General features: G+C 41.0%; 1 protein-coding gene across 1 annotated transcript in view; it reads left to right on the plus strand.

The window, feature by feature from the left end:
- HYDIN (HYDIN axonemal central pair apparatus protein) overlaps nucleotides 1–12142 on the plus strand; it is a 263378-nt gene that overhangs the window by 98902 nt on the left and 152334 nt on the right. Inside the window, 2 exon segments of the mRNA XM_049786325.1 lie at nucleotides 5107–5225; nucleotides 10032–10255. Coding sequence (XP_049642282.1) covers nucleotides 5107–5225; nucleotides 10032–10255 — 343 coding nt within the window.

Here is a 12142-nt window from a genome sequence, read left to right on the forward strand (position 1 = left end):
AAAAATAACTATACTAACAACTATCATGACAATAGTAGTGAGAAAAAAAGTAGAATGCCTTCTCAAAGACAGGCAAGGGCTAGGGGAGGATGGACATGGGTGGCATTGATGGCGGGAAAGTTGCACTGGTGAAAGGGGGGTATACTTTTTTATGACTGAAACCCAACTACAAACATGTTTGTGACTATGGTGTTTAAATAAAAATATTATTAGAAAAAAAATAATAAAAGAGGAGAAAGAAAACAGGGAAGAAACTGAAGTAAAGTAACTACAAACTACAACGGGACAGAAACTCTCACCAAACATAATGATGATAATAAATAGAAATATGACTTGCTTGTTCAAAGTTTATTTGCCGTAATACTAAAAAGTTTATCAAACAGTATTGAAAGTCTTCACTGTTCATAGTTCTTCTCACAGAGCAAATGAATCATTTTTCCTTACAGAGCTTGAATATTAAGTGGTACAAACTTAAGAAGATTCTCTTAATATATCAAAGATTTTCAAAAGTGAAATCTGATTGTTATAGAAAAATGAACATGGAGAGATAGAATCCCTTAAATACTGTTAGACATTTTTTGCAAATTAGTTTAAGCCCCTTCTGGAGGACAAATGGCTACAGCTGTCAAAATAGCAGAGTACTTTCCTCTGGCAGTTCTACATCCCATAATGATATGCCAAGTGATTCATATACATTTTCCTCTCTTTCTAAAAACAACTAGTAGAACAAGACCATATTTTTAAACCTATTTTGAAGACAAAGGAGCTATCTGGACTGTAGAGAATTGTGAGAACAAGACCCAGGCAAAGAGAAACAAGACAAACCAACTTGGGGTCACTTTATTCTTAGCTGCATTGCCTTTTGGGAAGATGCTACAGAAAGAATAAAACTTCAAATAAAGTTAGAGAAGAAAACAAGAGACCATGGGATCCCCAAGGCAAAAGACCTCAACAAACCCCTACCTCACACACCCAGGCTTGGGGTAGGGCTCAGTACAATTTGCACAATTTGATAGGACACCAAGATAAACTGTGCTAATTCATACGGAGTCATAAAATAGAATTATATGACAGATCTGTTAGGTGTTCTTATGAAGGACTAGATTGAGCAGAGGCCTCAAAACTGTTAAATATATGTAGTACTGGCAGATTTAGATTGAAAAAGTTATGATGACAAATTGGGAACTGAGAAGAATAATTTAATGTCCTATTAAGAGCAGTTGATGGATAAACTTTGTAAACTGGAAATGGAACAAGTCAAAAGAAAATGTTCTGTAGTTTATTGCAATAAAATCTGGAAGTGAGCAAGATTCGAATAAATTGACTGTGACACCAAGGTCAGAGCATCACCCCAAGCTCACCCCACCCCAGCTATTGAAAGGTTTTTCTACATAGGTCTCAGGAGTATCTCCACAGCTGGGAGATCCTTAAAGAGCTGAATCCTGGGCCTCACTTGTGCAAGTTTCCAAGGCTTTGTTTCCAACACCATGTGCCCCCAACCCACCCTATTAACCCTCCCAGGTATAACTCTGGTGTCCTAGGGTGTCTGGTACCACAGCTTTGAGCTGAACAAAACCAGGTAGCACCTGCTGGTCTCCTTTCACTGAGAGTAACCCTCATGTCCCGAGCATGCTGAGGAGCCCCTTCACCCAAAAAAAGGAGATCTAAAAAGAATAAATGCAAACCACATTTGGAAATCATAGACAAAGAGAAAATTCTCATGCAGTCAGAGGAAAGAACACATTTCTTTTTTTTTATTTTTAATTTTTAATTATGAGAACAATGATGCAAAGAGGACAAGGTAAAGTTACAGTGAAAGAACAGTCGCCCATAAACAGAGTTCTCAGAAGAAATCCCCTTGCTGACGCCTAAATATTGAACTTACAGTCAAAAAAACATTAAGAAAAATAAGGCAGAACCTATGTACAATTACTTTGTCCACAAGTCCCCAGATTGTAGTACATTATAACATTTTTTAGCAGTACACAAAGCAACCTAAAGCCATGAGTTTTATGTGACTCCTTAACTTTGAAGGCATAGTATTTTTATATATTCACGCACATACATATTAGTTTAAGTTAACATCAAAAGTTTAAGAGGTTTTTTTTAAGGGTTAGTCAAAAGGGCACAGTAAAAACGGTGTTAGAGTGGCAAATATTGTTTGCATAGGCCCACAAAAATATGGGGGTCATAGAAAGGAATAGCCTTGGTCTAAATACAAGGAGACCACTACCCCTGAAGTTTCCTGGCATAAAACCAACTCTAGGCTCCAGGCAAACTAGTTTATTCAATCCAAGTCATTGTCTGTAGTGCCAATACAGTTTTATTTTTCACGCAGTCCTATTGTTGGCATCAGGTTTCTGTATTAAAGATCCTGGAATCTGCACATCCTACATTGAAGTCAGGCTGGTGTGGAGTATCCTCTAGTTTCACCTCACAATTAAGGGGCAATACAGCAAGCCCTGTCCAGTAAGCAGGTCATTGTTCTTGTTAAGTCTTGTCAGTGTTAAGGGAAGTCTCTTTTGAGTAGATCAATGTCAGAGCAGCTGTAGGGTCTTCCCTGGTAGAGGATTGCCTCCAGGTGATGTTATAGACAACCATGATGTTTTGTAGATATCTTCTCTAGATCAGGAGTGAATGGAGAATGCCCATTCTTCTGAGGCCTGTGCCAGGTCTTTATGTCAATGTTCAGAGTGTAAGATCCCATTGCACTATAAGATTTGTGTGTTCCCGTCTCTGTTAGATAAGAACTTATTGGTATGTATAGTATTTTCCCGTTTTAGTGAGAACACATTTCTTGAGGTGAATAGTAAGCCAACTTTTCATCAGAAAGAGTGGCTTGATATCTTCAAGAGGTTCATGGCACATACAGGGGAAGTGTCCTTCCCTGTGAGTAAGGCTACTGATTCCCTGGTCTTTATTTCATTAAATTTGAGAAACTGTTGATAGATCCAACAAGGGGGACAAGTTAGCATCTTTACCTCAGGCTGGAGAGTTGGCACAGTGGGCAGGGCACTTGCTTTGAACACAGCCAACCCAGGTTTAATCCTAGCATTCCTTATGGTCCCTCCAGCCAAACCAGATCACAGACATTAGCCCTGAGCATTCCTGGATGTGGCCCAAAACCAAAACAAATAGCACAGGTGATGTTCTAGAAAAATGTAACAGGTATAAATGCCACTTAATCAAAGCAGGTGACAGGGAACCAGGGAAGCAGTGCAGGGGTGTACCCAATGCTAGCTTCATTCCTACCCCCAGATGGCTTCCTGAGTGTCATCATCCCTGTAGAACCCCCAGATACAGCCAAGGTGGTTGTGGCACTCTCCAGAGCCACAGGGCCAAATGGTATCACATCGTCAGGCTATAGTACTTAACCGCCAACCCTGGTGGCCAAGTAACATCATGAGTGGCCCCTGAGCCCACTGAGCACTAGTTGGGATTTCCCCATCCCCAGCCTCCCATAGAAAAATCAGGTTTTAAAAGAATATATAACAAATACTTTCATTTTATGTTGACAATATTTAACGATGATTAGCACACCAACACTGGCATGTACCACTGGTGGCCCACACTTGAATGCAGGTTAACACAAAAGGCAGTATTGGCACAATGTGTTAAGAAAGGAAGGCTGCTCCCCCACTACTGATGAGGTTATCTTGGGTCATGAAATTCTGAATAAACATGAGTGACCAAATTGAATTTATGTCCTTGTTTTTACAAAAAGGAAACAAAACAGGTCAGTGCTTTAAAGGTGAGGTCTCTTTACTGCAGATATGGAATAATGGCTACTCTTTGGTGTGTCCTAAAATGCACACACGAAAGAAATGTGGTAGGAGGGTCAGGTGAGATTTGATTCAAATCCATTCATATTGAAGTCTTCCTAGATCTAGAGAAGATCCCTGCAAATAGTGCCTCTGAGCCCCCTTCTCCAGTGAACCTTTATGAGAAGCACAATCAGTTGTCACTCTCAAATAGATTATATTCCTTTACAAGATATGGAAGAACAATGATAAGCTTTGATTGACTATTTGTAATTGTAAAAATGAGAGAAAAAAATCCTACTAACATACCAGCCTGAAATCAGCAATTTCCTAAAGATAAAAACCTGGCCATTGTTCCTGTTTCCTAAAGATCATCTAAATCTTCAATTTTCTGGCACACATCACAAAGAACAAGTACAATCAGTACTGGTGGGGATATGGAGAGAAAGGAACTCTTACCCATTGCTGATGGGAATGCCATCTAGTCCAGCCTTTATGGGAAATGATATGAAGAGTCCTCAAAAAACTGGAAATTGAGCTCCCATTTGATCCAGCTATTCCACTCCTAGGGATATACCCTAGGAATACAAAAATACAATACAAAAATCCCTTCCTCACACCTATATTCATTGCAGCACTACTTATAATAGCCAGACTCTGGAAACAACCATGATGCCCTTCAATAGATGAAAGGCTAAAGAAACTGTGGTACATATACACAATGGAATATTATGCAGCTGTCAGGAGAGATGAAGTCATGAATTTTTCCTATACATGGACGTACATGGAATCTATTATGCTGAGTGAAATAAGTCAGAGGGAGAGAAATAGACACAGAATAGTCTCACTCATCTATGGGTTTTAAGAAAAATTAAAGACATTACTGTAATAAGACCCAGAGACAATAGAGTTAAGGGCTAGAAGGGCCAGAAGGGCTGGCTCACAATTTGAAGCTCACCACAAAGAGTGGCGAACGCTGTTAGGGAAATAACTACACTAACAACTAGCATGACAATATTAAAGAATGAGAGAAGTAGAATGCCTGTTGTGAATACAGGCAGGGGTGGGGGAGGAGGGGAGCACTGGTGGTGGGAATGTTGCACTGGTGAAAGGGGTGTATTCTGATTTTGACTGAAACCCAACTATGAACATGCTTATAATTATGGTGCTTAAATAAAGATATATAAAAAATAAAATAAATCTTCAGCTTTGGCCATATTGTGATTACCTGTGTTGGGCACAGACAGTGGGCAGGAATCATAGTTGCTTCCACAATAACACGTTTTGGGTTTTGGGGGGTGATAAAGCCTTATTTGGGGTATTAAAGTCTGGACTGGTTCTATAGGCCGAGAGAGCCGTTTGCCCCTTCGAATCAAAGGTGAGGGCATGGGGCCGAAGATTCGGTTCAACTTTGAATTGCTGGACATTGGGAAAGTCTTCGTTGGATCTGTACATTGTTATGAGGTAAGCCTGCAAGTTGTTCATTTATACTTGAATGGTGTCTGGTGTTCTGTGTGTGCACGAAGAGTCGTACCCTCTGCACTCATACTTATTTCACCCCAGAATGTTTGGGATCTTCTTTCTCTCGCCTTACTCTCTTCCATCCTTTCAGCCACCCCTAACTTTACTAGAGCTTAAAGTCAACAGTAACTTCACTGGTTGTATTCTCATCGTTTCGTAGATCGCAAAAGGAAAGCCACAAATACCTTCCCTATCCATTTAGTGGTTTGTTCTCTGATGGCATATAATAATACGCAATAATATAATGAATGAGGCAATAATATGAGTGAGATGCTTGTCTTGCATGCAGCCAACTCTCATTCAATCCCCAGCATCCTATATATGGCCTCCCAGGTACCACATTGTTGTATATGAAAACATTTCCATAAGATTATTCTTTGCCTGTTGTCCCACCTTGACCTTCCAGGTGGGGGCGCTGTTGAGAGCCGAATAAATAGTTGGGGAGCAAGGCGTTCAGGGTCTTTTGGCAGTTTACTGGCTGGCTCCAGGTGTTTTTTGGAGCTGGTAGTAGGCTGACAAAGGACTCTCTGCGCCCAACGTTTTTACTCCTCTACCCTCCTGTCTGTGTGGATTATTTGCTGCGGATAAATATTACCAAGATCTCCACCCCACAAGGGGATAAGGGGATGGGGATCAATTTCTCATTCTGGGAGCTCTTTGAGGATACACAAATAACCAATAAAGGAGTACACGGGACCCAACACCATATTACTGGATATAGCCAAAAATAAAAGAGGAAAGGGAACCTTTCACAGTTTCCATCCTTATGAGAATGGTATTCACATAGTTCAGAAAGGCCTCTGCATATGATCTTCTCAGCCACCATGGCTGTGGAGACTGTGGGAACCACTCAGCCCTGTCTTCGGGGATAGAGCAAACGGTCCTTTCACAGCTGCACTCTTGGGTTCCTCAGGACTAAAGTCACTTTACTAAATTTATATCTAGGGCAGCGTTTTGCATCCTATCAAAGCATAACAGATATAAAAGTATATTCCTCTATCAAGGTATAACAGTATAACGTCTTTTTGACAGATTTTTAGATTGTAAGTGGCGAGTGAAATGGAAAGGTTTTTGCCAAGGTCAGTCTTCTGTAAATGTCAGGGCACTGAGTTGCAGGGGCCTGTATCTTGTGAGAAGATGGGCCTTCTGCTACCTATCCCTCCCCTGAGCAAACCCAGCTCAAAGACAGTTTAGCATTCATCCCTCAGTGCAGCCTCTGCACAGTCACTGCAGCAACTGCGGCCCAAGTAGAATAAGTGAAAGGATTGCAGTGATATAAAGTCTTGGTGAAGTGGACTCTGGGTCTGAGCACAATGGCATGTACAAGTCACATAAGCCATGTTATGAAAAGTATCATGGCTGCTCTGTTGAATTCTCTCACAGAGGGTTATAAAAGGAGGGTCAAACCGATACAGTTGTTCTCATAATTGGGATATTGGGCTCATAATTGGCCAATGTGAGCTTCCCTTGCCTCGTCCATACTGTGTCTTGTGACTACCAGATTAGCCAAGGACCATGTTACCCCCATACAGCATGGACAAGTATCCATAGATTGGAAACTAATTCCTCTCACGTTGATCGCAAGTGTTTTCCTACACTGCCCCTTTCCGCCATCTCAAATGTCAGTTGATGTTAAATGAGGTGATTTACAGGAGAGGGCAGCATAAGGACTGGGCAGTGGTAGAGAAGGGCATGGAAAGGTACTTCCTGGGGGACTATTTTGCCACCTCTGCGTATTTAGTGCTGATGCCTCATTGCATCTCTCTTTCAATTTATTATGTTACCTACTCGAGACCAATTTGAATAACTGGCTCTTGCCCTTAGTCATTGCTGAGCTTAGCAGATACATAAAGAGTAAACCATGACCTCAGAGTATACACTAGTCCCCTGTGTAATTAGAAGGGGAACAAATGAGAGGTAAAATTGTCTATTAAAATTGTTTTTCCTTCTCTCCAAGGAGCCAGGATGCAAGGGGCGGGGGAGGCCAGCCCTTGTCTCAGAGCCGAAGGTCTCTGGACTGTGTCCGGTGACACTTGCTCGATTCCTGTTCGTGTTACTTGTGCCCATAAGTAGAAGAGAGTCTGGGATGCATGACATGAAAGCTTTCAAGAATGAAAAAGCTGATGTCCTACCCTCAAATCTAGCGAAAGCACTGTTGTTAGCTAAAAAAATTAAAATCCAATCCAGATATCCTCACAATCAGAAAAATGAGGGTCCTGCAAGTTGCCCCCAGACACTGTTAGTTGTTGCATTAAATAATTAGCAATGGATCTGGATGGTGAAGGATGGATGGGGGTATTTTTCTCTGCCATCCCAGGCCACGTGGCTCCGCAATCCCCATTCAGCTGGAGGGTCCCAGGTTTAGGTGAATGGCAGAATCACTCATCCAGAGACAGGCATCAGGAAGCATCAACTTTATTCATGCCCTATCCACCACATGTGTAGCCTATATCATAATCTTTTAAGCACTCAGTCATTCTTAGCTAGCCCTGCATCTTAACTCCTGTCAGCCATCTTCCCTTTGACCTCCATGCTGTCCAAAGACCAAAAAGCCAAAAAGCCCCTCATCCCCTCTGGTCAAAACCTTATCTACCTTTTCCAAGACCCCTCCCAGGAATGGGCGGGGTCTTGCAGGTAAGGTCAAGTTACCTAGGGAGAATGGAGGGATGAGGCTTCATCAGTGACTTCAAGTGACCACTAATAACTCAATTAAAAGCATGTTGAATTTAAACCCATTTTGCTTGGTATTGGGGCTATAAATAGCAACTATTGTCCTTGATAAGCACAGTGTGCCAGGAACTATTATGAGAGTCACATGAATGAATACATTTCCTCTTCTCAGCAATGGGAGCAGTAGTTGGGTCTCAGAGACAAGGACAGGGGCTGGGGGGAACTAGGGCACAGAAAAGCTCGCACAGCTAGTAGGTCAGTGGCAAAGCTGGAATTTGATCCCTTACAGTTTGATTTTCAAATCCGTGGTCATGATCACTTTTCTACATGGTCTTTTTTAAAAAGAAAAGAAGCTCCTATTTAATGGGAGAGTTAAAACAACTGGAGCTGTAAAAGAGCATGAAAAGATGAATCTATGATCAGGCCTCAGTCAATAGCAAATAGATTTTGGAGCATTGTTCTTCTTCCTGTGTAGAAATGCTTGTCTTTCTCCACAGGAGCCCCAACTCCATCCTCCACACATCCCTGATCCTCCTTCTGTCCCTTAAGCAGCAGCCTGCAACACTAGACTTCTCCCATCAACCATTTGCTGGCAATCCTTTCTCTGTTACAGCAAGAGTTTAAACTCATTTAATGCCCACATTTGATGTATGCTTTACCCTCACCTCCCCACAGCTTTACCACTCCCTTCTCCCATTCCTCCATTCCTAAAACTAAATCTAGAAGCATCTATAACAAGAACCCCCCCCCTTACAACAACTCACTCCCTAAACTTTTAAGCTCTGGACTCAGGTCACATCCCAGCAGTTTCTCATCTTCAAGCCTGAAGGGAGCTCAAGGTTAAAAGTGCATGACCTTTCCCCTTAGCTTTTCTTCCTCTCTGTCCACATAGTGGTCCTTCTAAAAAGTGCCCTCACTTGACTTCTAGGTGACTGACCTTTGGGGCCTCTTGTCTGAATTTTTCTTCACCATTTCCTGTGCCATTTTATTCCCCTCCAGAGCCTTGGTTGTAAGTGAAAGGTAGTCTCTTTGAAAAGTGTAAGCATGAATTGTAAAAATGTCCATAAATTGTTCATGGACAGGAATTGTGGGAGGTGGCTGTGAGTATGTTAGACTGAGCAGGCAATGGAGAATTCAGAATACCAGACATGAGCTTTTCACATGCAAAATGAAATATGTGCCATCAAGTACGGACCATCACATGGCTCCAAATCACAGTGTATGTGATTATGGCATTTCTATTGTAGAGAAATTGCTTTCATATGAATCCCCAATTATGCATCCAGTAGACTGTGAGATGAAAAACAAATCTCAATAGGATGAAATATATCAAAGCACTACAGAGAGAATTATTTTAATCTGGGGTCCACAGTGATGTCTCATTTACATTCTTCAAGCTACATTATAAAACAGAGGCTTAGAGATACTTGCCTGCTATTCTGACTTGCTTTTTAGTTATTCAGCATGCCATTTAATCTCAGCCTTTCTATCAAATTAAAGAAATCCTTACTTTCCCTTGTTAACTTTTCCCAGTACCAGAAAGAGGTAACTTAAAGCGATTTTTAATAGATGTAATTATTATCATTGATGCTGCTTATCATCATTCAGTTATTACTTAAGTATAACACATGAATAATCCATTACTAAAAATTATAAAATTCTTTTTTTTTTGAGGGGATAGGTTTTGGGCTACATTGGCAACACTCAGGGTTTACTCCTGGCTCTGAACCCAGAAATTGCTCCTGGCAGGCATGAGGGTAGTGGTGGTGAGGGGACCATATGGGATTTACCAAGGATTGAACCCATGTCTGTCCTGGATTAGCTGTGTGCAAGGCAAATGGCCTACCACTGTGCTACCACTCCAGCCCCATACAAAATTCTTCTTGATTTGGGATTTCTGTTTTCAAAAATTCATTTCAAAATACCTATTCATTTTTCCCTGGAGGTTTTCTTGGTTTTATTTCATTAGTGGTGGTGTTATTCATGATGTTGTTGTGCTTACAGCTATTTCCATTTTGGTGTTAAACAAAAGTCAGAGTGCATTCTCTACCTTTATGTTTTTTCCTTTAAAAAAAATAGACAATACTATCCAACAAAGGAAGCATCGATGCCCTCTTCAACCTGATCCCTCCAGTTTCAGCCATCGGGAAGTGCTTTATCTTCAGTCCCAAGGAAGGTATCATTGAACCAAGTGGCGTCCAGGCACTCCAGATCTCCTTCAGTTCTTCCACACTGGGGCACTTTGAAGAAGCATTTCTGTTCAATGTCAATGGGTCTCCTGAGCCCGTGAAGCTGACCATTAGGTAAGATACATCTGTCTGAGCATGGAAATTCAGAGACACTTTGACACTGCTTCCTTTGACTTCAAAACTATATCTGAGACATCCATTCACTACTTGTCATTGCTAGAGACACATCAACACAATGGGGGTGTTACCAATTTCTACCAATGTTTCCATACTGAAGATGTGTGACTTGTCATTATAACATAGCTACAAATGCTATTTGGGGATCTAATCTTTCTCCGAGTCCTAACCTTATATAATAAGGACTTGTACATTCAATTAGTTTCTAATAATTCTCTTTTAAGATATTTGAGGGAGGGGCCAGAGATATATAGCACATCCGGGAGGGTGTTTACCTTGCACATAGCCGACCCAAGACAGATGGTGGTTCGAATCCCGGCATCCCATATGTTCCCCCGAGCCTGCCAGGAGCGATTCTGAGAGCAGAGCCAGGAGTAACCCCTGAGCTCTGGCTGGGTCTTACCCAAAAACCAAAAATAAAAATGTTTGGGAGGAAATAAATTATTACACACTAGCTAAAGGCAACTCTTCCTAACTAAGCTTTGATTTAATCATTATCCCAGTTCTCTATACCTTCATTTCTCATTTTTATTATACAGAAGTGTTTTTTTTAAATTCTCCCATCTACAGTAGCTCTAGGTATTGTAAAAAGTATCTACTTATGGTGTTAGTCCAAGGCTAGCAACTTGCAGCCTTTGTGCTCAAAGTCGTTTGATGACTTCTCCAGCTGCTTGCAATAATTGAATGTCATTAATAGCAACATTTGTCTGCAGATTTTCAAAAGAAGTTCTGTGTGGCCAACCTATTGGCAAAACTATAACTCTGGTTTCTAATGCTCAGAGAGACATGTCTTCAGAATATGTTGCACTCATTCTATTTAGATTCCCACAGCAACAGATTAATTACCATGGAAGTCTCTCTTGTTAGAGTTGCCTTTAGCAACACCACCACCATCACCACCTATATCAATAAGATCTCCCATGGACTATAAGAATAATGTAGGGAAGAGACACATATAACCAGGAATCTCATAAAACATAAAAATAACTCAACAGACTCAAAGCAGCTTAAACATGGTTAATATTTTCCCTCAGTTTTCTATCTAAGATACCCTATTATGGGGTGCAGAATGTGATCATGCTTAAGAGAATTTTGAGAATTGGGATAAAAGGAGGTGATATGGGTGATCCCTAACCCATTATCACAAGTGTCCCTATAAGAACACAAGGTTAGGCACACACATAAGAAAACGCCAGGTGAAGCTAGAGATTATATAGACATCTACAAGCCAAGAGGAGGAATCCCTCAGAAGAAACCAACAGTGTTTAGACCTTAACCTTCCAGCCTATGGGGCTGGAAGGAAATAGATATCTGTCATTTAAGCTGTTTCACTTGTGGTACTTTATTATGACAGTCCTAGTACATGAATTCAACCTTAAACAAATACTTAGTACTTGAGGTTCTAGCCAAGACAGCTCAGCGTTAATTATACATACAGATTGGAGACGAAGAAGTAAAACTTTCTCTGTCTCTGCCAGTTATCATGTGATCTTGTATATAAATATCCTAAGGAATTTAATGGAAAACTATAGTTCAAACAGGTCAGCACATTGGGGCTGGAGAGATAGCATGGAGGTAAGGCATTTGCCTTGCATGCAGAAGGACGGTGGTTCGAATCCCGGCATCCCATATGGTCCCCCAAGCCTGCCAGGAGCGATTTCTGAGCATAAAGCCAGTAGTAATCCCTGAGTGCCACTGGGTGTGACTCAAAAACAAAACAAAAAAAAAACAAAAAAAAACAAAAAAAACAGGTCAGCACCAAGTTGCCACATTACCCAGAAAGCCTTTTCCTAGATAAATAAAAATGTATGTTCAAATGAAAAC

This window comes from Suncus etruscus, chromosome 14 (assembly GCF_024139225.1).
Source record: "Suncus etruscus isolate mSunEtr1 chromosome 14, mSunEtr1.pri.cur, whole genome shotgun sequence".
Classification (NCBI taxonomy): domain Eukaryota; kingdom Metazoa; phylum Chordata; class Mammalia; order Eulipotyphla; family Soricidae; genus Suncus; species Suncus etruscus.